Here is a 26782-nt window from a genome sequence, read left to right on the forward strand (position 1 = left end):
TGCCCTCTGACCTGCCCCGCGCCGCTCAGGTCTTTCCCGCAGGTTCCCGGAGCGTGGAGCAGCCGAGGCGGCCCGCCGGGGCCGGGGTAGGGAGGACTCGACCTCGCGGAGCGCGCGGCCCAGCGGCGCCATGGCCTTCTCCCAGGTGCAGTGCCTGGACGACAACCACGTGAACTGGCGCTCGAGCGAGGCCAAGCCCGAGTTCTTCTACAGCGAGGAGCAGCGCCTGGCGCTCGAGGCGCTCGTGGCCCGCGGCCGCGACGCCTTCTACCAGGTGCTCAAGCGGGAGAACATCCGCGACTTCCTCTCCGAGCTGGAGCTGCGCCGCATCCTGGAGACCATCGAGGTCTACGACCCCGGCTCCGAGAACCCCCGCGCCGCGGGCCGCCCCCAGGAGCCCCCGGACGACGAGGGGGCGGCCGTCCCCGAGCCCGAGCCGCCGCCCTCGCTCGAGTACTGGCCCCAGAGATCGGACCGCTCCATCCCGCAGCTGGACCTGGGCTGGCCCGACACCATCGCCTACCGCGGCGTGACCCGGGCCAGCGTCTACATGCAGCCCCCCATCGACGGGCAGGCCCACATCAAAGAGGTGGTCCGCAAGATGATCAGCCAGGCCCAGAAGGTGAGGGGAGGGGAGGGGCGGGGAGCGGACCCCCGAGCAGGGGGACCCGGGACCGTGACACTGTTGGCTGCCACATGGGGTCTCCCCCCCACACACGTGCATGGGATCTCCTACATGCTTGAGATCTGCGGGAGCCCCTCTGCTGCTTTCCTGGCTGTGAGGAGGAAACTTCACGGGGTTCCTCAGAGCCTGCAGAGGAATGGGGGTGTCCTCCAGCAGCAGATGACAGTGGCTGTCTCACATCAAAGAATCTTGATGCATGGGTGAAGGTGTTTCTGGTTGACCCAGGGATGCTACTACCCCTCAGGGTGCACTACCAGGGGGGAATGCAAGATTTTCCCTTAACCTCACTCCCCATGGTTCTGATTCATGAGGGAGGGTCCCCGGGGTTCACATACTTCTCCATGAGCTTCTGGTGGACAGAAAGTTTGTTGGGGGCTGAGAAGATAAAGTGTGGAGATTGAGCTGGCCTGAAGACCTTAGACCTTAGGTCGTCTGATCTGCCTGTTTCCTAGCTATGCTGAGTGATGTCGAGTGAGCTGCTCCCCCTCTCTGAACTCTTTTGGGAGTCTTGCAGTGAGAACATGCAGTGGGAGTCTTGCATTCTCTGTCCAGGCCAGGATGTCGGGGTGGGGTGGTGGGATGGGTGGGGTGCTGTGGTCCTTAGCAGGGATCAGAAGGGTCCTCCCACCTTGTCTGGACATACCTCTCTTTCCTGCCATGGTCAGGGTGGTTACTGTCTCCTGACCTACTGACACACATTGGGAAGCAGTAGAGATACTAGGAGATGATTACATGTCCCACTGTACTTGACTAGCCCAGGTTGGGGAAGGAGGGTGCATCACTGGGTCTGCCCACCTCGCTGTCCTGTTTGAGTAGGGCCGCTACAGTCAGATTCTGGCTTTAGGGAGCATCCCAGTGGCTGGGGTCTGAGGAGCTCTTGCCAAGAGACCAAAAGTGGGTCAGGAGCTGAGGAGCCTGGCTCAGGTTTCCGGGAAGGTGGTGTCCCTGCCCCTCAGGGGCGGGCAGCTTCAGGTTTCAGGCCTGTATAATGGGGTGGCAAGAGATGAAGTGTTTCTGGCTATAATGAAGTTGGATATCAGGTGCCTGGGAAAAGTGGGTCGGAGGGAAGGATTTTCATAGTTTTCTGGCCGAATAACTCTCTCCATACCTGCCCAAGGGTGGGAAGGAACTGACACCAGTGCCTAATGGGGAGGGCACTGGGTGGTCACAGAACCCAATGATCTGCAGATTCTATAACCCATCAACTGACTCCATTTCCTTTCTTTTCTCGCTCGTGCTCTCTCCCTCCCTCACTCTCTTTCTCTCTCTCTCTCTCTTTCTTTTTTTTTGGTGCCTCTTGTAAGGCTTGAACTCAGGGCCTAGGCGCTGTCCCTGAGCTTTTGTGTTCAAGGCTAGGGTTCTATCACTTGAGTCACAGCTCCACTTCTGGCCTTTTGATGGTTAATTGGAGATAAGAGTCTCACTGATTTTACTGCCTGGGCTGGTTTTGAACTCTGATCCTTAGATCTTAGTCTCCTGAGTAGTTAGGATTACAGGCGTGAGCCACCTATGCCTGGCTCATCTCCATTTTTAGATTGGGGAAACAGGCCTAGGGTAAGGGCTCCCAGGACAAGGAGGAGGCAGGTGCCACTTTCCAGCTCTGTGTGGGAACAACCCAGAATCTAATCTCACTCAGACAGGATGACAGGTGGCCTAGCCAGTGATGGGGCCAGATAGGGGTGCCTGGGGCCAGGCTGGACACTCGGAGCCTCACTTCCAGCTGAGATCAGCTCCTTCAAGCTGGCATGGAATGAGCCCTATACCTTCATTTGCATCCCACAAAAGCCCCGCAAGCTATTGGTGTCACCTGTCTAAGGTGACAGCCAGGGAGATATTGATCTCAGGTGTGAGATGGGTCTGTGTGGTTCTGTGGTGACTTCCTGCGGCCCCCAATAGGCAGGCATTGACCTCTGCATTGAACTCTGCTCTTGTACCCCTCAAGTCTGCCCCCCTTTTCAGAAAACAGGAAGTCCACCAGAGCCTAGGAAGAGAGTCCTGAGGTGATGGAAACTACACTGTCATCTCAGCGCCGAGGCTTGGGGACAGGGATTTGTTCAGGAGCACAGTGCCAGCTTGCCTCTGCCCTTGTATGAATTCCTGCTCATGAGTCTCATTGGTGGCTCCCACTGGCAGGGGCAGGGCAGGAACGAGACAGCAGCAGTAATAGCTACTGTGGATGGAGGGCTGGGCACTTGATAATCTCAGCTAGTGTTATCTGCCTCATTTCTCACATGTAGAAACTGAGGCCAGACTGGTTAGTCACTGCCCAAGATTACCTAGCTTGTTTTTGGGTAGTGGGTGGGGACCAGGCCCTTGTCACCCAATAATTCTAGGACCTACCTATTGATCCCCCCTCCAGAGTGGGACAGAGTGACAGGACAGAATGGTGGTCAGGGCTTAGGAGGGGCTGTTGGTCAGGTGCCTTACAATCCATTATCTCCCTTGCTGGCCCCTTCCCAGACTGGCAAGGGCAGGTCTGGGACGCTGTGGGGGTGCTGACGCTAGTGTGTGTGGGGGTGCTGACACTAGTGTGTGTGTGTGTGAGCGTGAGCGTGTGAGCAGGTGTGCCAAGTGCATGTGCTCTGCCCGCCTTCATCTTCTACCTGTCCACTAGCTCTTCCTGTGTTTATCTCTCCCCATGAGTCACATCTTGTCTCCTCATTCTGTATGGGTCAGGGGGACCCCAATCCCCTAGGTCTGGAGTGGGGTTTCACTGTCTGCTCTACATAGCTGCTCTCTGTCCTCCTTTCCATTGGGGACTGCTGGAGCTGAGTCAGGATGCCCAGCCTGTGGCTCATCTTCACCCTGCGCTGTCATCAGCCCAGCTGGCAGACCCCGGGGCAGGGAAGTGACACACTCATCCCACGCCAGCTCGGCCTGCCATTGGGGAGTGGCTGTGTTCCTGGCAGGCCCTCCCACTAGATCCCCCTTCCTACAAATTGTAGACTGAGATGGAACTGGGGGAAGGGGGCAACAGTATAGGAGCCAAGAGTACAGGCCTAGCCTCTACCTAGCTGTGGGACCCAGACAAACCCCAGCTCCTCCCTGGCTTCACTATCCCTTTCTGGAAAATGGCATCAAAGACGTTGAAGGGTACATTTGGCCTTGACACCTATTGTCTGGGGATTCATGGACATGCGGATCCTATCTATATGGCCCTGAGCCCTCAGGCCTGTGCTTTCTGAGCCAGCTTCTGTGGCTCCATTTTCAGGTGGGGGATCTCCTGTCTGCCCTTGCCCCATCCTCCACCCTCACCCCCCCTCCCCCAGCCAGTGATTTATCTGGGGAAAAACCTGCTGGGGTTCAGCTGCATACCAGAGGCCTGTAGAATCACGCCTAGGAGGGCAGAGCTGTAGCCTCCCGGGGGTGAGGCTGGGCCGGGCTCAGCCAGGGCGAGAATAGGTGTCCTAGCAAGTATCTTCCAGCACACCAGGGCCCACCCTGTGATGTGGGGCGGAGCTCCTGGCCGGACCCTTCCCTGGCCCTGACACCCCGGGGAAGGCCCAGGGGCCGACATTTTAATCATGGAGGCTACGGGGAGGGCCAGGTACCTGGGTGAGCTCCACTGGAACCCAGATCACTGGTTTTATTTTGGGAATGGAGACCCAGGGAAGTTGTTTTTCTTTTTCCCAAGGCCACAGAGCAGGACGGAAATCAAGCCCAGGTTTCATGATGCCTGATTGACCCCCACATCCTGTCAGAGCCCTGCCTTCGCCTACTCAAGTCCTGGCCCACAGCTTGGCTCCAGGAGAATAAAAACAGCTTAATGAGGCATTTATTAAATGCCAACTATATGTCAGGTGCTGAGCCGGCACTTTACCTACTCTGTGTAATCCTTGCTCTGACTCTATAAAGCAGAGTTGTCTTCTTTGTCTCAAAGGACAATGAGAGAAACCAAGCCTTGGTGGGGCTCAGAGAGGGTGGGTAACTGGCCCAAGGTGACAGAGCCTGGAACAACTTGGAGGAGCATGACCCAGAAGTCAGGGGTGAATATTCAGAGCAGCCGCACTTAGCTCATGGGCTGTTCTTTCTGAGTTCTGACCCCTGACAGGCAAACCCCACTCCTGACCCCTCCTGACTCTGGAAAGGAGGTGAGTGTTCAGGGTCCTGGAACCCCAAATCCAGGACACCTGGGTTTCTTGTTCAAAGCCACACAGCAGGAAGGAGATGAGACTGAACACTGGGTCAGGCAGCACAAGCCTGCCCCTGTGCTCCCATCAACCATGTCCCCCACACTTAACATAGTGGTCCCTAAGGTTATGTTGCCTAGTGATGTGTGCGCACTGCATGCTAGCCTCACGCTGACATTGAACAGCGCGTTCCTCATGATAGATCCCTTCATTAAGCTGCACACGACTGGGCCAGGACAAACCTTCACACCTCGAGGGGCCCCCAGGTGGAGGTGGCCCAGCTCCCTTGCCAGTGGGCAGGGGAGCGGCCTCCTGCTTGCCGTGGCAGCTCTTGACCAGGGCCCTGCCTGCTTGGGTGAGGAAGCTTCTGTTACCATAATCCCAGGTGTTGGCCCCGTCTGCCCCCGAGCCTCCTTCCCCACATCTTAACTGAGAGTTACGGAGAGTGAGAGCGGCCCTGCAGGAAGGAGCTCTTCATGGCTGCAGCACCACCCTGCTTGTGTCATGGATGAGGAAACTGAGGCTCCGAGCGGGCCAGAGCCTGCCAGAGGTCACACAAGGGCTGTGGTGTGGCTGGGCTGGGACTGAGCTCCATGGAACCACCCTGAAGATGAGGCGTCTCACCTCCCTGCCCACAGAGGTGGGCTCTTGCTTAGCCACCCTGACTGCATGGCTCTGGGCTCCATCTGTAGACTGGTTACTAGTTTAGAAGAAGAGGTAGATTTGAGTACTGAGGCTCTGAGGGTACCCACCGGACCCTGGGCTGGACCGGCTGCCTCAGCCTCCTTTCCTGGTGTCGGGCTAGGATGCCTGCTGATCCCAGTGCAGTTCCAGGACCCCACAGAAGCCCTTCAGATCTATATTTATGTGATTTCCCAGTGTGATTCTCACTGTCTCCCAGGGTGCTCTGGGTAGATCCACACCCTCAGTCTAGGACTGAGGTTTCATGTGGCCCCCAGGAAGAAAGAAGGCACTTGCGCTGGGCGCTGGTGGCTCCTGCCTGTAATTCTAACTACCAAGGAGGCTAAGATCTGAGGATCGCAGTTCAAAGCCAGCCCAGGCAGGAAAGTCCATGAGACTCTTATCTCTACCAGAAAACAGGAAGTGGCACTGTGGTTCAAGTGGTAGAACCTTGAGCTGAAGAGCTGAGGGACAGCACTCAGGCCCAGTGTTCAAGCCCCATGAGCAAAAACAACAACAAAGACAGAAGAGGACACTCGGTCTCTGGCCTCTTCTGCAGGGCACAGCTCAGTCCCCATCTCTGCATTTCTGTGCCTGGGAAGAGGCCTGTTTCTGGTGGCCGTGGAAGTCCCAGGTCTTGGGCAGCACCCCCACACCCTAGACTTGCTTACCTGCCTGCCCAGACTCCAGGTCCCAAGGCTGTGGGTGTGACCAGCTTACTGACTAGGAGCCTGTGCAGCCATTTGGCACTCAGGAGGCCTTGCTTCCTTTAATTGGCCTTAATGAGGCTTTCTTCCTAATAGGCAGGGCTGCTGTGAGCAGCTAGCTGTCAGACAGGGAGGGGCCTGGGAGCCATCCGGTCCACTGTGCACTTTAGCCAGAGAAACTAAGGCTCAAGCAACCTGCCGAATGGTGGTGAGAGTGCCCAGGACAGACAGACAGATACACACATACACACACACACACACACACACACACACACACGGGAGGGAAGAGAAGGGTCATCTCAGTGGGGAAACACATCTGTCCATCTTGGCCTGAAGCTGAAGGACAGTGACAGGCAGGGGAGTGGCTGTTCTCTGACCCATTTCCATAGCCCTGGTAAGGGAGTGAGCCCCCCAAACCTCCATGCGGAACCAGCTTAAGTCCTGGAGCTCCTCCTCCACAACGGGTGGTGGTAACTGCAGAGCCTAAGTATTCCACTGGCCATAGACCTCTAGGTGGAGGCTTGCTGGTCTAGTCGTCTGTAGCTGCACTGATTTCAGAGGTCCGCTTGCAGGTGTCTCAATATGAGTGGTTTGTTTTCCTTCTGGCTGCTTGTAAGATTACTGATTCTAAGTGGTTTGATTATGACATGCTATAGTTTAATTTTCTTCCTGTTTCTCCTGCTTGGAAGACACTGAATCTGTGCATTCAGTTTTCATTAATGTAGAACTTGGTCATTATTGCTTCAAGAAGATTTTCTATATCTTCATTCCCAGTCCCTGTTGCCTTCTGACTTCAACTTCTTATGTGTTAGACCCCAGTGTGCTGATGGCCCAACTATGTTTCTTCAGTCTCTTTCTGTGTGCCATTGTGGGGATACTTCCTGTCCATACCTTCAAGTTCACTAATCTTTTCTTTCTTAGGATTGAATCTGCTATTGGTCTACCTAGCATATTTTTTCATTGCTTGAGGTTCAGTTTGTGTGTGTGTGTGTGTGTGTGTGTGTGTTTGTAAAATACTGGGATTTGAACTCAGGGCCTCATGCATGCTAGATGCTGTATTACTTGAACCACACCACATATCCAATCTTTTTTGATTTAGTTATTTGTCTCATGTTTTTTTATTCGGGACCTTAGGTCATTATCCTTCTACTTAGGCCTCTTGCAATAGCTAGGGTTATAGGTGTGTACCTCTATGCCCAGCTTATTCTTTGAGATAGTGTCTTGCTAGCTTTTTGCCTGATCTGGCTTCAAACTGTAATACTTCTATCTACCTATGCCTCTCAAGAGGCTGGGATTACAAGTGTGTTTGGTTTTAAATAAAACATTTAACTTTTTACATCTTTGTCAATTCTATCATCTCTATTAGCTTTGGGTCATTCTGATTGATTAAAACTATTTTTTCTTCTCATTTCTTTGTGTGTCTGGTGATTTTCAATTGAACAGATTCAGTTATTATTGGGTACTGGTGTTTATTCCTTTATTATTCTTTTTTCTTTTTCTTTTTTGTTTTATGCTTATATTAGGGTTGAACTCAGAGCTTGGGTACTATCATTTAGCATTTTTTCCCCCCAAGGTTAGTGCTGTACTACTTGAGTCATAATTCCACTTAGTCTTTTTTAAGGTAAGTTGGAGATAACAGTCACATAGATTTCCCTGCCCAGGTTGGCTTCAAATCGTAATCCTCAATCTCAGTCTCTCAAGTAGCTAGATTCAAGGTGTGAGCCTTCTTTAACTATTTTAGAGCCTTGTTCTGGGATGCAGTCTTGGAAACGTTTCCCCCTTTTGGTGCTTGGTCCTACAAAAGACCTCATGCATGCCAGGCAAGTACTCTACCGCTGTACCTATACCTTCTGCCCTAATGTAACCCTTTTTACTCTTTCTCTTAAGCCTTACTAGGCAGGACCAGAGCAGACTTGGGTCAGAATGCGTACATTGTGGACCACAGGCCAAATCAAACCTGCCACCAGCTTTATAAATAATGGCACAAACACATACTATCTGTGGCTACTTGCTTGTTATAATGGCATATCTGAATAGTTGAGACAGATACCATATGAAGTAGCAAAGCCAGGTATATTTACTTTCCATTCCTTTTTAGAGGTTTGCCTGAGCCTGGCCTAGGGCTCATTTGCCCACTGCTTAGACAGTATCCTTTGAGGACTGCCCCCAGGCCCTGTGTGTGCAGAGGCGGCTGCTCTGGCTGGGGCAAAATGAAGTATTTCTGGTTCTGTGTGTGTGCTGGCGGTTGCTCCAGCTTCTCCTCTCTGGTGGCTCTCTCCCAGCCTCCATTGCTTCCTTTTCTGTATGTGCTGTTTAGTTGTCAGCTGGTGACATAAAGCGGACTGTCCTCAGGTCTCTGGAGTGAGCTCTGTGTCCCTCTGCCCCATCATTACCCTGTCCTACAAATTTCACTTGTCACTGAGTGAACCTAGTCTCTTCTTCTGGGGATCGTGCTGCAGCCTGGAGGCAGTTGGTGCTTCCACTTTGTGGTGTACCTTTTGCCCTTGTTGTGTGTTTGTGTGTGTGTGTGTGTGTGTGTGTGTGTATGTGAGAGAGAGAGAGAGAGAGAGAGAGAAACACAGAGAGCGAAACAATAAAACACACACAGAGAACAGAGAGAGACAGAGAAACAGAGAGAGACAGATACAGAGACGGAGCTTGAACTCAGGGCATGGACACTATCCCTGAGCTTTTCTGTGCATGGCTAGAATTATACTACTTTGGGCCACAGCTCCACTTTGGTTATATGTGGTTAATTGGAGATAAGAGTCTCATAGGGGCTGGGAAGGTGGCTCAGTGGTAGAGCGCTTGCCTTGCATGCATGAGGCCCTGGGTTCAATTCCTCAGCACCACATAAGCAAAAAGAAAAAAGCTTAGCCTTGAGCTGAAGAGCTGAGGGACAGCGCCCAGGCTCAAAGTTCAGGCCCCATGACCAGGCCAAAAAAACAAAACAGAGTCTCATAGACTTTCCTGAATGGGCTGGCTTTGAACCAAGATCCTCAGATCTCAGCCTCCTGAGTAGCTAGGACTGTAGGTGTGAGCCACCAATTCCTGGCTTGCCCTTGACTTTGTAGTGCCTGTGGGAGTGTTTCATTTTGAAGTGGACGGATTCAGCCTTTGTTTCCCCATTGTGGCTAGAAGTGGAAGTTGGGTACCAGGTTGCCATGGTTGTCCTTTTTTTTTTTTTTTAAACTTATTTGCTCAAGGTTGGTGTTCTACCACTTGAGCCATACCTCAACTTCCAGCCTGGTTTTTTTTTTTTTTTTTTGGTGCCAGTACTCGGGCTTGAACTTAGGGCTAAGAGACTGAACCTTAGCTTTTCTTGCTCAAGACTGATGCTTTCCCACTTGGGCCATAGCTCCGCTTTTTGCTTTTGGGTAGTTAATTGAAGAAAAGAAACAGACTTTCCTGCTTGAGCTGGCTCTGGCTTCCAACCATGATCCTCAGATCTCAGCCTCCTAAGTAGTTAAGATTACAGCTGTGTGCCACCAGCATTTGGCTGATTTCTGGCTTTTTGATGTTTAATTGGAGATACGAGTCTCAGGGATTTATCTGACTTCTAACAATGATCCTCCGATCTCAGCTTCCTGAGTAGCTTGGGTTACAGGTGTGAGCCACCAGTGGCTAGCCGTGTGGTCACAACCTTTAAACCAATCTGCAACACTTTCCAGTTCCTCTGAGCAGCTCTGGATGGCGGGCGCTGCCCTCTTTGGCTCTCCAGATGGCCAGAAGGAAAGCAGAGGCAGGAGGTGATCACTCCTGGCCTGTTCACACACAGGGTGGTGGGGGTCCAGTGCAGCAGGGCTCAGTTAGCGGGGTAAGGAGCAGGGTGACTACAGCTGCCCTTTGCTGGCCCCATGCCAGTTCCCCGCATTCATTCACCTCATCCTCCAACAGCCGCCGGTGTGTGGGGCTTGTCATTATCCACAAAAGGAAGGTGAGGTGCCTGCTTGATGTCATTGTGCTCCCCAGGAGCAGGTGCGATGGGAGCCAGATGGGTCCCGGACCCACCATCCCAGTTAAGTACAGAGCCAGATATGCAGCCTCCATCCCCGCCACGCCTCCCCTGGTGGAGAACATGACTTGTTTGTAGCCATGCACCGTGTGGAGGCCACTTCAGGACTCCAGGGAGGACTGGGGTGTGTCTCTCCACTGCTGGCTCCCTGAGCACCTGCAGGGGGCTTCATTGTCTTTGTACTGGAAATCCCTCCTAGCCCCATCTTAGGGTCCAGGCCTGGAGGGACTTGTTGCTTTGGCATCACAAATGATAACATGCTTCATTAAGCCAGATGGGCCAGAGCAGTGGTCTGTGGGCAGTACTTGAGTTGGGTTTCGAAGGGTGGATAGGAGTTGTCTAGATAGAGGCACAATTAGCAAGCACCTGCCAGGAGGCAGCTAGTATAGAGAACTGGTGGTTTGAGGCAGGATGGTTTTTGGGGATGGGGGGAGGCTGCTGCAGAAGCTGGGCTTGTGCACCAGTAGTTTCCTAGCGATGTTGACACCCGCTGCCTGTCTTACATGCTCCTCCTCCCCAGCACTTCCTGGGAGGTCTGTTCACCCACTGTGTCAGTTAGGGTGTTTTTGTTCCACTGAGTCTGGGTGCTCGTGTCCACACCTGGCCAGCAGAAGTGTGTGGGATGCTGGGGGGTGTGGTGAGCTGCTCTGGCTGGCCCAGACAAGCCTGGCTAGACCCTGGAGGCACAGCACGGCCAGCATAGGCCTTAGACATCTTGTCTACCAATCCACTTCACAGATGTAGAAACTGAGGCCCAGAGAGGGAATACAGCCCACTCAGGCCTGTGGCATGGGAGGGGCCTGGTGCTGTCTTTTGTGGGTGATGGAGCTAGGAGAACAGAGAGAAGCTGGGCCCACAGCCCCATTTGGCAGATGAGGAAACCAAGGGCCCAGGAAGGATGTGGCTTTGCCAGGCCTTGTTGCTGCAGTCCCTCATGGACCAAACTGCTTTGTCTCACCTTCACTTGATGGAAACTTCCTGAGCCCCACCCCCCTGGCCAGGCAGGCCCTGTGCTGGGCTCTGCCCCTTGATGAGCTCATTGTTGCCAGTGAGCCGGGTTGTCCAAGGCAGGTGAGGAGGCCAGGGGGTGAAGCTGCCTGTCAGTTTCCTCATCTGCAAAATGGGAGGAGGAGCCGCTGCTGGCAGGCTGTGGGAACATCCCACAAGGTGACCTCTGCCCAGAACACCAGTTGGGCAGCTCAAAGCCGGGACTGGCGCCATCTTGCAAACATGTGGTATGGGTGATGGGGTACAGGGTCTGGGTTCCAGCCCCCTAAAGGAATTCTCCCTGCTTTCCATCTGCAAAGCTGCCCAGGCATGACAGGCCTCGAGGCCCTCCACAGAACCTTAGTGGCCTAAATGTGGACAGACCAGGCTGTGGCGGCCACTGAGGGGTGCCACTTCCTGCCCCCACCCAGTGTCATCTCCAAGGCCAGGAGCACCAGCCAGCCCCTCCCACCTCAACATCACCTCTGAGTTGGGGAGCACCAGGCACACCCAACATCATCTCAGAGTCCTGGAACACCAGACAGCTTCTCCTACCCTAGCATTATTTTAGAGTCGGGGAGCACCAGGCAGCACCCCACATCAGCATCAGCTCAGAGTTGGGGAGCCAACATTTAGTCACAGAACCTTTCTAGCATCCCCCTTGGGGAGCAGGCATCAGCCAGGTCCTGGATCAGGTCCCCTGCCTGGCTGAGGACAGCATCCCTCCAGGGGACAGGAACTGCCAGAGCAGGTCCTCAGTCCAAGCCCAGGGCACAAGGCCTGGTAGCAGCCATGATGGATTTGAGGTTGGGGAGGAGCTGGGGTGCAAGCCTTAGGACAGAAGGGTGCTGTTGGTTGAGCCTCATATGGCTCCTTTGCAGGGTGACACCTGAGGCTGTTTGCCTGGGGGTGGCCTCTCTGAGGGACTGTGGATCTGAAGAGCGTTGGGTGCTGTGGGAGCGCAGGCCGGAGGTCCCTGCTGCCACACAGCCATCCAGCCCACTCAGGTGGTAGTGAGCTGCAAGGTCACCAGGCCTCCACAGTGTGCCTGCGTCTCCCTGTCTCACTTCCTCCCCATGCAGTTTGCCCTTGGCTTACACTCCAACTAGGATGGGGTGCTCACTCTCGAGAGCTGCCTAGCGTCAGGATGCTTGGAGATTATGGGGGGAGCACTTCTTTACCCCACACCATCTTCCCTTTTGCCGTGCCCTGCCAACCCAGCCCCACATCCACTCTGCACCCCATGCCCCCAAACAGCCCCTCAGAGGCTCAAAGACAGCGAACGACATCATTCCTCTCCCTGAGTATACACAAAGTCCTGTTGGGCCCTGCACCTCTACTCAGGGTGGACCAATACCTGCCAGGCCCCAAAGACATATCCAAGGCACAGGGTTGGAAACCAGCTCTAGCCAGGCCAGGCCTTACTCCTACTTGGTGCAGGACCTCCAGCAAGCCTCAGGTGTGTGCTGGGATCTCACCACCATGGTATTCGCAAGAGGATGGGGTAGAGGCTGAGAAGACTTAATGCAAACAATTGTATATCAGGTGGGTGATGGGGAGAGGGCAGCACATGAGCATCCCCTCCTCAAAACCCTCCTCTAGCTTGGAGTCTTTCTACAAGCATTGCTCTATGTGAGTGCGCTCGCTGAGAGATGAAGCCTGTATACTGATGAGAAGACAGCCCAGAGAGATTAAGGGTTTTGCTCAGGACTACACAGCAAGTCTGTGGCAGGCCAAGCCTCGTGTTTTTCAGTACAGGAGTTTGGTTCTTGGTGCCAGATGAGCAGCAGGCATCAGCAGGGGCTTAGGGCTTGGGAGGAGCCCAGATGGGCCTGCAGGGGCCAGCCTGGTGAGCTCACTGTGGGTGCGCAGACTTGTATCCAGCACACTTCAGGCAGCCTCTTGTCACCCCATGAGTGCAGATCCCAGAGGAGGGCCCTGCCAGGCATGGGAGCAGGGTGTGGCGGTGAGCTCTGCTCTCTGGCCTGGGTAGGTTCCAGCCTGGCTGTCCTTAGCTCTCTGCGTGGCCTGGGGCTGGTCTCTGTCAGGTTCCTATTCACAGTCCCAGGCACAGGGACCATCTGTGAAGGGCAGGAGTGGCAGCTTGGAGTGCTGGGGTTGGATCAGCAGTGCCAGGTGACTGTGATGGGCACCAGCTTTGTACTTCCTGGAGCCAGGCCTCACCTGCTTCTGGCCCTGGGCCTTTATGCCCCAACCCTCTGTCAAGCCAGGGAAGCTGGGGCCAGTGATGGGCTGGGCCAGCCTACAGTCAATAAATGTACTTAGACCTCTAGGGCCGCATCCAGAGCCAGGTCCTGGTGAGGGGAGCTCACCCGTGTGTGGTGGGGATAGGAGATGTCAGCACATACATATTAGAATATGCTCTGTCCACACTAGACAGCAAAGGAGGCCTGCCTAATTATTCTGCAGCCCAGGGGCCCAGGAGGCCCTGGTCAACGGCCATGCCAGCTCCTACCCTTCTTGATGTGGAGACAAATGAGGTCTGTCTCAGCAGATAAGGGCAGTGCTTAGCCAAAGCTGGCTCAGGAATGCGGTCTAGGAGTGGGGCAGCAGTGTCCCTGGCCTGAGCCCCTGGGTGGGCTCTCCTCTGTGAGCCCAGTGCACACAAGGAAGCTGGTGATAGGCTGGGACACTGCATGCACCTTGGGGGACAGTCTTCCCAGGCTGCCTGGAGTACCTTCCCCCCGTTGTGCATGCCTTTTGTCCAATGCTGGCCTGAGGACAGCAGCCCCAGACAGGCCCCAGGCCTGAGTTGCTGGGGGGCCAGGCCAGTGTACTGGGATGCCCCGAGAGATGTGACTGGGAGAGTTGCTGTTCTCTCTGCTGCTATGGCTGATGGCCTGGTTGCTTTCTGCTCTTAGGTGATAGCTGTGGTCATGGATATGTTCACCGACGTGGACATCTTCAAGGACCTGCTCGATGCCGGCTTCAAGAGAAAAGTAGCTGTGTACATCATTGTGGACGAGAGCAACGTCAAGTACTTCCTGCATATGTGTGAGCGGGCTCGAATGCACCTCGGGCACCTCAAGGTGAGCTGACTCCCTGCCTGCTGGGGTGGCCAGAGGGCAGAGATCACGTAGTCCATCAACAAACACTCTGAATACATGCTTGTTGTGCACAGATACACAAGAGTTCAGTGATCCTTGAGCATCCTGCCAAGTGGTCACATAGCTTGAATGCCCTGAGGAACAGGATAGGCACCACCTCATAGGCAGATAAGATAAATGCTGTGGAGTGCTTTCCGACCAGGTGCAGGAGCTGGAGCCAGGTACTATGTCACACGTTATTTCAAAGCACCCATGCCACACAGGTGACCTGGTTGCATGCATACCTCTGGTGGCAGGTGTATGTTCGCCACTCTTCAGATAGCTCATGCCCATCAGGAAGTCTTTCTTGGGTTAGATGTACACCTCTCCCTTTTTTTTTTTTTTTTGTCAGTAGTGGGGCTTGAACTCTGGGCCTGGGTGCTGTCCCTGAGCTCTTCAGCTCAAGGCGAGTGTTCTACCACTTGAGCCACAGCGCCACTTCAGTTTTCTGGTGGTTAACTGGAGCTAAGAGTCTCATGGACTTTCCTGCCTGGGTTGGCTTTGAACCGTGATCCTCAGATCTCATCCTCTTGAGTAGCTAGGATTACAGGCATGGAGCCACCAGAAAGCATCTGGGGCACGTCTCTTCTTATGATGTCCACCTGCTGAGTCAAGAATTTGGCTCAGACCAAGGTCAGAGTTGAAGTGGCCTTGAAATCCACGAGCAGTAGGATCGAGCTAGAGAGAAGGCAGCTTTTGGACGCAGGGTGGCCTGGGTTCTCAGCACTGCTTTTCTGTGTGTTCTTCAGCTTGTCACCTCCCCACTCTGGGCTCTAGGATCTCATTGGTCTCCCAGAGGAGCACATGAGTTGGTGTGGCTGGGTTCTTCCACCCAGACACACTGGCACTTGCCACTGCCTTGCCTGGGGTGGAAGAGACCCTCTTCCCACCCAGCCCTTGCTTGGCACCTCTTATATGCAGAACTTGCCTGAAAACAGAGCCATATGCATAGGCAGCTAATGCTTCAGTAGAGCAGTCCATGGGTTGGCTTATTTAGTCCTCAGGTGCGATGGGGTTGTCATTCCTTTTGGGGGAAGTAGAGGTACCACTCAGGTATCACTACCTGTAAAGTAGCACGAGCCTCTGCCAGGTCTAAGTTCCCAGGCCTGCGGGTCCCAGGATGGGGGGGCGGGTGGGCATGGACGGACGCTGGGCTGGTTAATGAGGCCTGGGCTCCATGCCTGTAATTTGTCTGCATTTGTTAACACCCCACCCCCTGCCAAGTCCTTTCAAGTGGGTATGAGTTCTCTGCTGTAGTGCCTCTAATTTCCGAGACATTTATTTTCATGTGGTCTCTCTGGAGAGTTGACCCCAGCCTACCTGCCACCAGGTAATTAGCACCTGGAATTGTCCCTGGTAGCAGATGGCTCATGCTGGATAGACACAGTATAGAAAGTAATGTTTCCAATGTGACTTCCCTGAGAGCAGCAGCAGGGTGCCTGGCATGCCCCACCACCTGCCCTGTGCCCAGTGTGCTTTATGTGTCTCAGCACACTTGTTCCCCAGTGTGGGATGCAGATGAAGGGCTTATGCCTGTGGGGCTGGGGCTGTCCTAACCTAGGGCTCTCACCAGAGGCCACAGTCCCTACTAGGTACCCACTGCCCCTTCTCAGCAGAGCAGCCCTGCCCCCTCCCTCCCTGGCCTGATGTTTTTTGAATCTCCAGGAAGCGGGAGGTGGGTAGGGTACAGTTAGGTCCATACCAGGCTCCCTGCCCATGGCTTCAGGGGAGCACCCAAGCCAGAGAGGCATGTGGCTACCCAGAGTGGGCTCCCATAAGACACACGGGGAAACTGAGGGAGGTCGTGACTTGCCTGAAAGATTGTGCTAAGTTGAGAGGTGAACCTAACAGCCAGTAGTGAGAAATGGGCTCCAGTGGGGACAGCAGAGACGCCTGGACTGCACAACATCCCACTACTGTCTGTCTGGGCTCTGTGACTCCCTGTGGGACTTGGGCATGTGGATGCCCCGTCCCTGGCCCCCCAGGGCCTCATGGCCAGAACCATGGCTCATAAGGCTGCTGTGGATGAAATGAAAGAACAGTGGTTGATAGAGCTCTTTGTGTGCCAAGCACAGTTCTGCTGCAGCTAACCATCGGTTGTAAACCCCAGGCCTGGGGCGAGGATAGGGTTGGGGCCTGGTTGTGAGGCCTCCCCCGACCCCCAGCCCTTCAGCTGGCCCGTGACCATCAGGGTAGAGAAGGGCCTATGGGCCATGGCCCAGCCTGTCCCACTTGGCTGCCTCCCTCTCTGGGAAGTTGATGTGCCCAGGAACCACACACGTGCCTGGGAAAGTGTGACACAGGCTTCTTCATTCTCACCTCTGTGCTGCCCCCCTCCATGGCCCTGGGAAAGTAGCCAGAGGCTCCTGTGGGCATAGCCCGGCCAGGTGTCACCCCATGGAGGGCCTACCTGCCTGCCTTCCTACCTGGCTGTCCTCCCTGCCCGCCGGCTGGCTGGGCCTGGGCCTGTCTAGAGAGTACTTCCTATGCAGTAATCCGAGCCTGCCCTCCCTCCACCCAGCCCTGCAGTGACCTGCTCCCAGATCCCCGGGCCCAGGGTACAGCCTGTACCTTGTAGGGTCACATCTGTGACTGCAGGGATGACAGGTGCCAGTGTGAAGAGACAACAAGAGCCAGGCCTGAGCCCTGACTGCCAGTGCATGGTGACCCTGGGTAGTCACTAGCTTTCTGAGCTTCTCTCCATTGCTTGTCTGAAAATGTGTCCACCGTCAGGGCCATGCTGCAGAGCAGAGGAGACATGAGGGGAGCACTTGGGACTGAGCTCCTTCCTGTCATGTCCTGTGTAGTGATGGTCTGGGCCCCTCTGGACAGGCCCTGGGTCTAGTCTGCATGCCAGATGGCTTCTGTTTGCCTCTGAGCTGTGGTCTGGCTGTTTCCCACCTCCCCCCCTTCCCTAGCTCTGGTTCTACACTAGCATCTTCTAGAAATTGTACTGCTAATGATCAAGCCCATGCCACACATTGTGCCCAGCCGCTGTTCCAACGTAGGCTCTCAGCTGCCGTAGCCTGCCTGCCCAGGTGCCCTGACACCTGCAGGCAGGAGTAAGGAGTGAACCCTGTATTACAGATGGGGAGCCGTCCTTGGAAAGAACACCCAGTTCTTCTGCCCCATTCCCTCCTCTCCCAGGATCACAGGACTCAGCCAATAAGTAGGACACATTTGGGGGTAATGCTGGTGTGGAGGGGTATCGCAGACCAGTGGGAGCTGGGTTGAGGACTGAAGCTTATGGCTCCCCCAAAACAGGAACTGTGGGAGACGAACTTGTGCAGCCATTCTGGGCCTGTGCAGCCAAACTGAAAAAACTCGCAATCACCTGGGCCGGTTGTTCACATTTCTAATGAACAAAAAAAAGCAGCCAGCCTCCTTGGGGAAGGCTCAGGTGCGGATGCATGGCTGCGCAGCTGCCATGCCCTGGCTCTCCTGGCTGGCTCTCCTAGGCTGTGAGGCGGACGGCAAGGCTCAGAGGTATAGCTGACTAGGCCCTAGCTGGGGACACAGGAAAGTGTGGGAGGAGGACTGGGCCCAGCTCCTTCCCCTCCCTGAACAGGTTGTGGCCTGCTTTCTCTGAGTGAAGCCTGGGTCTCTGATGGATCCGGGGTATAGGACAGGCACTTATATCCCTGGGTGATGTCCAGAAATGTCTGTATGTAGTAGGGTGGGGAGGCACTAAGGTTTGAACTTAAGGCCTTGCACTTGCTAGGCAGGTGTCCTACCCCTTTTGTTTTAGTTATTTTTCAGATAGAGTCTCATGCTTTTGCATGGTGTGGCCTGAGACTGAGGATCCTCCTACGTTCATCTCCACAGTAGCTGGCTACCACACCCAGCCAGAGAAATATTTAATTGTCATGAATCTGAGCAGGAGTGTTATCTAGTAGGTAGACGCAAGGATGTTGTCATCCATCCTACAGTGCCCCAACACAGCGCCCTAGCCCACAGCGTCAGTCCTACACAGCCTGACTCCAGGGAAAAGCTAGGAGGCGCAGACTAGGGCTTGGAGCTGGGCTGGGTCAGGCCTGCCCCATCTGGCCCCTGGTCACATGAAGGTGGTTCACAAAGGACTTCCTGTCCTAGGATGACAACTGTATGAATATTGACAACACACACTTTATAGAGTGGAACAGGCCCTTCAGAACAGAGCCCAGGCCAGTAGTACAGGAATACAGGCTCCTACCTCTCTATTCCCTGAGTTCCACACGCCTAGCCTGGCCTCACCATTCCTAGCTCAGGCCTGGTTGGGATGCATCTTTGGACCTCCCACTAGTCTCCGGCTTAGAAGAGGCCGGACAGCTGAACCCCATCCACTGTCCCTGAATCTGGGCTGCTCCTGGCCTATTGAGAAGCCATGGGCAAGTCACTTCCTTCCCTGAGCCCACCCAGCCCTCACCAAGTATGGCTGACGGTTCTGGCTCCCATTAGGGGTCCAGACCTGGGTAGTTTTCTATTGTTGAAGTTTTTGAGATATTGGGGTTTTGAACTCAGAGCCCCACACTTGTTAGGCAGGTACTCTACTGCTAAGTCATGTCTCCAGCCCTTTTTTGGCACTGGTTATTTTTGAGATTGGGCTTGCTTCTTTCCCAGATGTGATCTATCTATTTTAGGCTTCCCATCATATTACCTCCCCATTTCCATGAGATGCCTCAGCTGGCCTTGAACTATAGATCCTCAAACCACCTGCAAAGCAGCTAGGATTACAGATGTGAGCCACCACACCTGGCTCACTCATCTTGAGTGTTTTTAAGTCCTCATCAGGACATACTGTGCCGTCACAAAGCCACCTACAGTTCATAGGTCTCCACTGGGATCACTCCTGTACTAAACTAAGCAGCCTGGAGCCCAGGTGGGTGGGCTTGTTTCACAGGTGAGGAACTGAGGCATGGAGAAGCATGGATGGAGTCGCACAGTCTTACGAGTATAGTGGCTCTGAGGCCTAAGGGTGCTGTGGCTCACCCCCGTGCTGGTGCCCCTCATCCTTGCCCTTTGGAGGCCGCGGAGGGTCCAGGGACTTTCCCAGTGCGCCCACTTGAGCCAGCCCAGTGTCCCTCCACCCTTCTGCCTATCCTCTGCCGGGACGTCCCCAGGTCCCGAGACAATGCAGCTTTGTAGGATTCTCCACCTTGTCTCACACGAGCCTAGACATCTGAGACATTACCTCATCCAGGCCAGGCCTGTGGGGCGGGTCCACTCAGGAACAGGCCAGGGACAGCCCATGAGGCAGAGGGTGGGGGCTGGGTGCAAGCCCCCACCTGCTGCTGAGCCCCAGTGTTAGATGAGCCTTCAGGTTCAGGGCCAAGCCCCAGAGTACAGACAGGAAAACTTCGGTCCAGAGAGCCCAGGGACTTGCTTAGAGTTCCACAGCAGGTTGGTAGCAGTCAAGGCCTTCCTCACATGGCATCTGAATCATGCTGAGATATAAGTGGTCATTTTCTGGGCATTTGGTCAGAACAAGATTTGGGGTGGATAGGAGGCAGTGTAGAGGCTGGTAGATGAGAAGGGTCACATGACCGCAGCACATAGGCATGCACCAGGAGAGCACAGGAGACTGCTGAAGAGCTGGACTGTGGTTGGGCACATGCAACAAGAGAAGGCTTCTAAGATCTTTTGCTGACCTCTGATCCTCAGCAAGCATGCTCCATGTTAGGTACAAAGTCACAAGTGTTAATTGTCCTGGGCCAGGGCCAGCTTCCTGCTGAGCTGGCTGTGTGCAGACTGGAGTTTTCGGGGCGGGCCGGAGAGCTAGCCCTGGGAACAAGGCTTATCTGCCTTCTGGGCTGGGCCTAACAACAAGGCGATTGTTTATTCCACACTTTGGTGGGTGGCTGGGTGGGCATCTCATGGGTACCCACCCTGAGGCCACCCTTGCAGCCTCTGTGGATGCTGCCCTGGGTTTGCCCCAGCCAGAGGGGCAGAGGGGCAGGCAGATGGCACACCTTTCTCCACGTCCAGCTTCCTCATTCATTTTATGAATCCTCCTGTGGGCCCCACCATGTCAGAGGTGGTCCAGCTGCGCAGATCGACCCTGTACTCTGCCCTGGATGTCTCAAGCTCCTGCTGCCTGGGGATGCCCTGGCCTTGAGCAGGTGCAGAGTCTTTCATCAGCTTTCTTCAACTCCTGCTCCTGGCAGGTTTTTGTACCCCTCCTCCCACCCTCACTGTGTCAGCCATCCTTTCCTGGAGCCTCCTTGATTACTCCTCCGTGGTCCTGGGTATTTCCTGGTGGTGTTTATACATCTGCCTCCTCCTTTGCCTCCACCCTACGGATCCTGGGCATTGTCTTTTCTGTGTCTGCCACAGGGGGCCTCAGTGGGGGTTAGTGAGCAAGTGAGCATGTGGGAGTTAATGAACCAGATGGGTTAAGTCACTTAAGTCACGGCAAGGTCCAACAAAGAATGTGTCGCTATTGAGGCCTGAGCTGACTGCTCAGGATGCTCCTGGGACTTCCTGTCCCTAGGGCTATGTTCACACTGAAATTCCTGACCAATCACAGGCCTATGGAATCAGAGGCATGCTCATCACACAGGCCTCACCTACTTCATGCTGTGGCCACTTGGAGCCAATACCCAGAACATCCTGGCCCAGACCCCCTTCATCAGTGTCATTTCCTCCTATGCTCTCCTCACAGGTTCCTGAGACCCCAGACACTCAGCCCCTTTCTCCAGGCCTGTGAGGCCTCTTCCATGTCCCTGTTCCTCCCGGTTTTTTCCCTAAGTCCTAGGCAGCTGCCCCAACCCCATGCATTCACTTGCTGTGGAGTCTAACCCTGCCTCCCCTTTCCCAACACAGAATCTCAGAGTACGCAGCAGTGGGGGAACTGAATTCTTCACGAGGTCGGCCACCAAGTTCAAGGGCGCCTTGGCCCAAAAGTTCATGTTCGTGGATGGAGACCGAGCAGTATGTGGCTCCTACAGGTGATTCTCCATGGGGCTTAAGGAAGAGGTGCCTCTGTCTCCCAACTGCTTTCTGCTCTTTATCTGATGGGTGATAATGTGGTTATTTCAGATGACTAGTCTGCAGACTGCTGGGGCAAGTGCCGGGGGGGGGGGAGGCTGGGTCCCCTACTGTCTATCTCTGAGGGTAAACGGGGGGGGGGGGAGGGCTTTTTTTAATCTTAGCAGACTGTCATTCTCAGCCCACCATGACACTGGCTGAGGTGGGGTGGGGCCAGGTCAGGCTGTACCTCTTCAAGGATAGCTTTAGCTCTGCAGATCCCATCATACCCAGCCCCTCAGGACAGGGCAGCTGCTCATAGTCATTACAGGGCTAATGGCAGCAAAGACTGCAGTGATGGTACCTTACGCTGGGCAATGCCTGGTGCCAGAGGCTGCTGTCACAGAGGGATGTCACTGGCTTCTCCAAGCCAGGAACAGCCTGAGGGACTACAGTGCTCTGGTGGGTTTGGGCTCCCAGACTCTGGTGTGACTGCACAGCTCTGCCATCCTCTGCATATCACTCTGCTAAATCTCCATCTCGGGGCCCTATTGGTATAGTCTGATGGAACACTAGCCAGGGTGCATGGGGGACCTGTTACAGCAGGGACTGGGAGGACTCTCTAAAGCAGGGGACTTAGGCCCAGTGAGGCAGCAGATGCTGTGTGCCTGACTCATGCTGCCCCTGTCTCTATGTTACAGCTTCACATGGTCGGCCGCGAGGACAGACAGGAATGTAATCTCTGTGCTGTCCGGTCAGGTGGTAGAGATGTTTGACCGGCAGTTCCAAGAGCTATATCTCATGTCACAGGGCGTCAGCCTCAAGGACATCCCCATGGAGAAAGAGCCAGAGCCGGAGCCCATTGTGCTGCCCTCTGTGGTGCCCCTGGCCCCCACGGTCACTGTGGCCAAGAAGCTTGTCAACCCCAAGTATGCGCTGGTCAAGGCCAAGAGTGTTGACGAGATTGCTAAGACTTCCTCTGAGAATCAGGATGTCAAGAGACCCCCCGGGCTGCGGGGGCCCGCGCTGGCTGAGCGGCCGGGGGACCTTCCTGAGCTGCTACCGCCTGTCCACCCAGGACTGCTCAACCTGGAGAGGGCAAACATGTTCGAGTACTTGCCCACGTGGGTGGAGCCGGACCCAGAGCCTGGCAGTGACATCTTGGGCTACATCAACATCATCGACCCCAACATCTGGAACCCACAGCCCAATCAGATGAATCGCATCAAGATCCGCGACACATCCCATGCCAGTACCCAGCACCAGCTGTGGAAGCAGAGCCAGGAGAGCCGTCCGTCCCCAGACCCTCTCCCTCCCCCTGAGCCCAGGGACACCCAGGATGGGATCCTAGCTGAAAATGGTCTCTTCCATGGGGATACTGAGCCTCAAACCCCAGTACCTAAGCCCCGGACAGTCCCTGTAGCAGACATACTTGCCCAGGTTGGCACTGGTGTTGACTGGACCCCAGAAACCCCAGAAGAGAAGATGACCCCAAATGGGACAGACATGCTGCCCAAGACGATGGGCCCAGGCCACGTCCCACTTGAGCAGCAGCTGTCTGTGACCCAGGATGGCCCTGACAGCCTGGAGACAAGGCTCCCCAATGGGCTGGATGAAGAAGAGGAGGAAGATGATGATGATTATGTGACCCTCAGTGACCAGGACAGCCTCTCAGGCAGCTCTGGCCAAGGCCCTGGTCCCCGGCGACCTTCCATTGCCTCTTCCATGTCAGATGAGTACTTTGAGGTGAGAGAGCGGACCACCCCTCTCCGGAGGCGCCATTCAGAGCAGATGGCCAATGGGCCAGGCCAGCCACCCCGCCGACAGCTGAGTGCCCCCCATATAACCCGAGGAACCTTTGGTGGCCCTCTAGGTGGCTCCCTGTGGGGCCAAGCCCAGGGGAAAGAAGAGATGGCCGCACCAAGGAGGACGCAGGCCCAGCGTGCTGTGCACCGGGAGGCTCAGGTGGGTCACAAGAGCCCCGCCCCCAATCACAGCCACAGAGCCAGAGTTGCCATGCCTGGACCATTGTGTCCCCAGCTCTGATGACTCCTTTCGTTATAGATGGAGTGGCTGATGAACAGTAGGGTGAGATGACCCAGAGCCGTGTGGGTGGCCAGCCATTCCCTCCCTGAGGACTTTTGGTCCCCGAGTCCTGACAAAGCAATCAAAAAGAAGTAGGAGTTTCCACTCCTATAGGCCCCAAATGTCCTATACAGAACCTTGAAACTTATTGAGATAGCACAGACCCTCGTTTGCAGACAAGAAAACAGTGGGTGCACAGAGGTGTTCCTTTACACTTTGGTGGTTACCCAGCTGTAAGCAGTCCTTATTCAGAACTTGTACCAAGCCACTTTTGTGTCCCTCCCTCTGTGGCCATAGTGACAGCTTCCTCTTCCCTTCTATGCCACAAGCAGTTTCCAACTCCTCCTAGTGACCTTCACAGGACAAGGCCTCAGAAGCCTGGGTGCCCTGAAGCCTGCCTCAGCCATAGAGCCTGTCCTACCTGGGAAGAGTGCACGGCTGATCATGCCAGGCATGATCATCAGGCCCATGGGAAGCATCTTGAGGTAGCTGGCAAGGATGGAGCCTGCCTTGGCATGGTTCAGGTTCCGAGCAGACAGTGACCGCTGCACAATGACCTGCAGGCCAGGTGAGAGAGGGAGTAAGTCCCAGCCCTGAGGGATGCCTGTATCAGGATCACTCCTGATAGGCCTGAGGGAGTGGTCCCATTGGCCCCAGGCTGCCCCAGGTGACCAATCAGAGGCATCCCACCAGGAGAGTTCTGTCCAGTTGACCAAATACATTTGTTCCTGATCCCAGTCTCTCCATCCATAACAGAGAAGATGTAGGTCTCCTGGCATTTGCCATATCTCCAAGATAGCAGAGATACTTCCGTCCTGGCCCCTCACTAGAGTGATGGCACATACAGGCATGTATTGGGAGCTGTGTGTTTCATGGGGAGAGGCAGGAAGCTCACTCAGCAGGGAGGGTCTCTAGGAGCTGCCTGGGGGCCCCACCTCCCCTGGGAGCTTTAGGGAAATCCTGATGGTCTCAGTTTCCAGCTGTGCAGAGTGGGGAGTGGAGGGAGCCATAATTAGGACTGATGATATCTGAGATGTCCCCCTGCTCTCATGTTTTGAGTCTCCTTTAAAAAAAAAAACAGTGGAGGTCCAGGGTTTAGCCCAGTGGTAGAGTATTGCCTAGCATGTGTACAAGGTTCTATCCCTAGTACCACTGGAAAGAAACAAAAGCTATGGGGCCTCAGGAGTCACAGGACAGAAAAGTCCCTCAAACCCTGAATGTCTCTCTTCTTCCATGGATGGAAGCTTGTCTCTGTTATGCATCGCATGTTCATGGCAGCTGGTGCTGGGACATGTGGCACCCTCGGTGGAGAGGCTAAGGCTCAAAGGACCCGAGACATGAGGCTCACTATCCTTCTCCCCTTGGTGCCAGAAGCCATTTCCCCGTGGGCCTCTTGCCAAAACAGCAACCTGTTCTCCCTGCTGAGCCCAGTGTTTTGCCACCCTGAACTACTGTCTGTATGTATATAGGTTCCTGCCCAAGGAGTAAGTGAGGCCGCTGGGGCAGGTGGCCAACTCTGTGCCTGGCTCCCCAGCCTTTTGTAAAAAGATGTCAGATCCCTTTCTCAGTGGATCTGAGGCTTCCCTTAAAGTGTGGCCACAGCCAGCCATGGCTCATCATGAAAGATGGTCATGGCTGTGGCTGAGGCCAATGCTGACTGACAGAGGAAGCTACTCAGCCTCACGCTGCCCATCCGTGGGGGACAGAGAGCTTGCAGCCTCCCCAGCTGCAGGGTCCCAGGAGACATTCCTATCTGTGCACACTTACTCTCAGACAGGGGTGCTGAGGCCTGGGCTCTGCTTCCTGGACTCTGCTCCATTTCCTACTGGCTTTGTTTCATATTACAAAATTTTCACCTGCTTTGTGGATGAGCCCGCAGAGTGAAAATCAAAAGCCCCTGTCATACCAGCACACAGAAATAGAGTGCCCAGGTGTCCTGAAAGCACCCAGGGAACCTTGAGCAGAACCAGCTAAGGTTGCTGGGGAGGAGGCCTGGGAGGCTGGGCTGAGACCCTGCTATGAACGTATCTGGTATCTGACCACCCTGTCTCCCTGGGTGACCTAAGTGGGCCCATCTTATCTGTACAACAAGGCCAGTGCAGCCCTGCCCCAGAGGCCAGCATGAGGGCTCAGTCACATGGCCTTCATGGGACATGCTCCACCCAGAGGCGCCTGACTAGGCCATGCCACGTGGTAGGAAACAAGAATTGGCTGGCGTGTAGGGGTCAGCCCTGCAGGAATGTCCATACCCCTAAGGATCTCAGGGGTCTGGGAATCACAGAGGTGAGAGGGGCCCTGCTTGAGAGCAACACAAAACAGATGGGGAGACTAAGGCCTGGCCTCCCAGAACCTCTGATACCAGCTTTTAGAACCAGGAAGGGTCTTCTGGTAGATGCTAACGGAGCCCTTGCTGTTGGGAAACCCAGAACCGTCACGCTTGTCTTATGGGCGCATTCAGCCTGTCCCAGCCTTGGTGTTTGCCTGTGAACCTAGCTAGCCCTGCCTGACTCTCTGGGAGGTGTGTGTACAAGATCATACTTATTTTCCAGTGGTGGCTGTGGCCTGCTTGCCCCTACAGTGGGCTGGGGCTAGGGTCACAGATGCTGATTGGAACTGCCTCACACGGCCTTCTAGCCACTCGAGGCTCCCTAGGACACCACAGCATTGCAGAGGGAGAGCAGCTTGTCTGAGATCACATCAATGACTGAAGATGGGAGAGGAGACACATTACCAGTCACCCCATCACCAGAAACTCAACACATGGCTCCAGTACCCCTTTTGGGTCTTTCTCCAACTACATCCACCCTGTTGATGGATATAGGGAGTTGGGGCCTGGCAGCAAGGAAGGGAGGCAGGAACTTTCCTTACAACCACAGATGGCAGAATGAATCCCAAACAGGAGGAAATGGAAGCACAATATGGTTAAACCCACTGGTGAGTGGCAGAGCCAGGAGTCAAACCTGGGTCTGGCTGGCTCTGTGGCCCGGGGAGACTCTCATTCTGCCTTTTCTTTCCTAGGACCAGCGGTTCCATCATCATGGGGGCCCTGCCTTGAGGACCTCCGGGGCCCACCAGTACCACCGTGCTGCTGATGGTACACACACCTCTTCCAGGAAAGCAAGCCCGGCCACAACAGGCCCTCACCACTGGCAAACCAAGGGTAGCTCAGCACCCCGTGTGCTACCAGATCTTGGGAGCTCAAGGCCCACTCGAAACACCCACATCCTGGCTGACGGCAGGGCCACCGAGGAGCATCGGAGTCCCTTTGGAATCCCGTACTCCAAACTGTCTCAAGCAAAGCATCTAAAGGCTAGGACCGTCAGCAGCCAGTGGGCCCCATCTGATTCTAAGCGGAGGTCCCAGGTCCCCCGGGACCACAAGGACCCTTAGCAGCCTGGTCTAAGCCCCCCATCCTGGAGGGCAGAGTGGCACTGGCACTC

At 54.9% G+C, this 26782-nt stretch overlaps 2 protein-coding genes across 2 annotated transcripts in view; one reads left to right on the top strand and one right to left on the bottom strand.

Annotated features, from left to right (window-relative positions):
• Slc5a10 (solute carrier family 5 (sodium/sugar cotransporter), member 10) overlaps nt 1–26782 on the bottom strand; it is a 66220-nt gene that overhangs the window by 14826 nt on the left and 24612 nt on the right. The window contains exon 9 of the mRNA XM_013016509.1: nt 23764–23899. Coding sequence (XP_012871963.1) covers nt 23764–23899 — 136 coding nt within the window. The remainder of the gene's footprint in view (nt 1–23763; nt 23900–26782) is intronic.
• On the top strand, nt 131–26773 carry Fam83g (family with sequence similarity 83, member G). Its single transcript, XM_013016507.1, has 5 exons — nt 131–622; nt 14088–14255; nt 21114–21238; nt 21959–23222; nt 26361–26773. The coding sequence occupies exons 1-5, from the start codon at nt 131–133 to the stop codon at nt 26730–26732; spliced, it is 2421 nt and encodes an 806-aa protein (XP_012871961.1). The 3' UTR covers nt 26733–26773.

The sequence above is a fragment of the Dipodomys ordii genome, unplaced genomic scaffold, assembly GCF_000151885.1.
Source record: "Dipodomys ordii isolate 6190 unplaced genomic scaffold, Dord_2.0 Scaffold31, whole genome shotgun sequence".
Taxonomy (NCBI): Eukaryota; Metazoa; Chordata; class Mammalia; order Rodentia; family Heteromyidae; genus Dipodomys; species Dipodomys ordii.

Excerpts from the sequence above, each read along its gene's own strand:
- Fam83g (XM_013016507.1), top strand. The coding sequence starts at position 131 with ATGGCCTTCTCCCAGGTGCAGTGCCTGGACGACAACCACGTGAACTGG. Across the intron at positions 623-14,087 it reads TGATCAGCCAGGCCCAGAAG|GTGATAGCTGTGGTCATGGA; the intron begins GTGAGGGGAGGG and ends TTCTGCTCTTAG. Across the intron at positions 23,223-26,360 it reads CTGTGCACCGGGAGGCTCAG|GACCAGCGGTTCCATCATCA; the intron begins GTGGGTCACAAG and ends TTTCTTTCCTAG.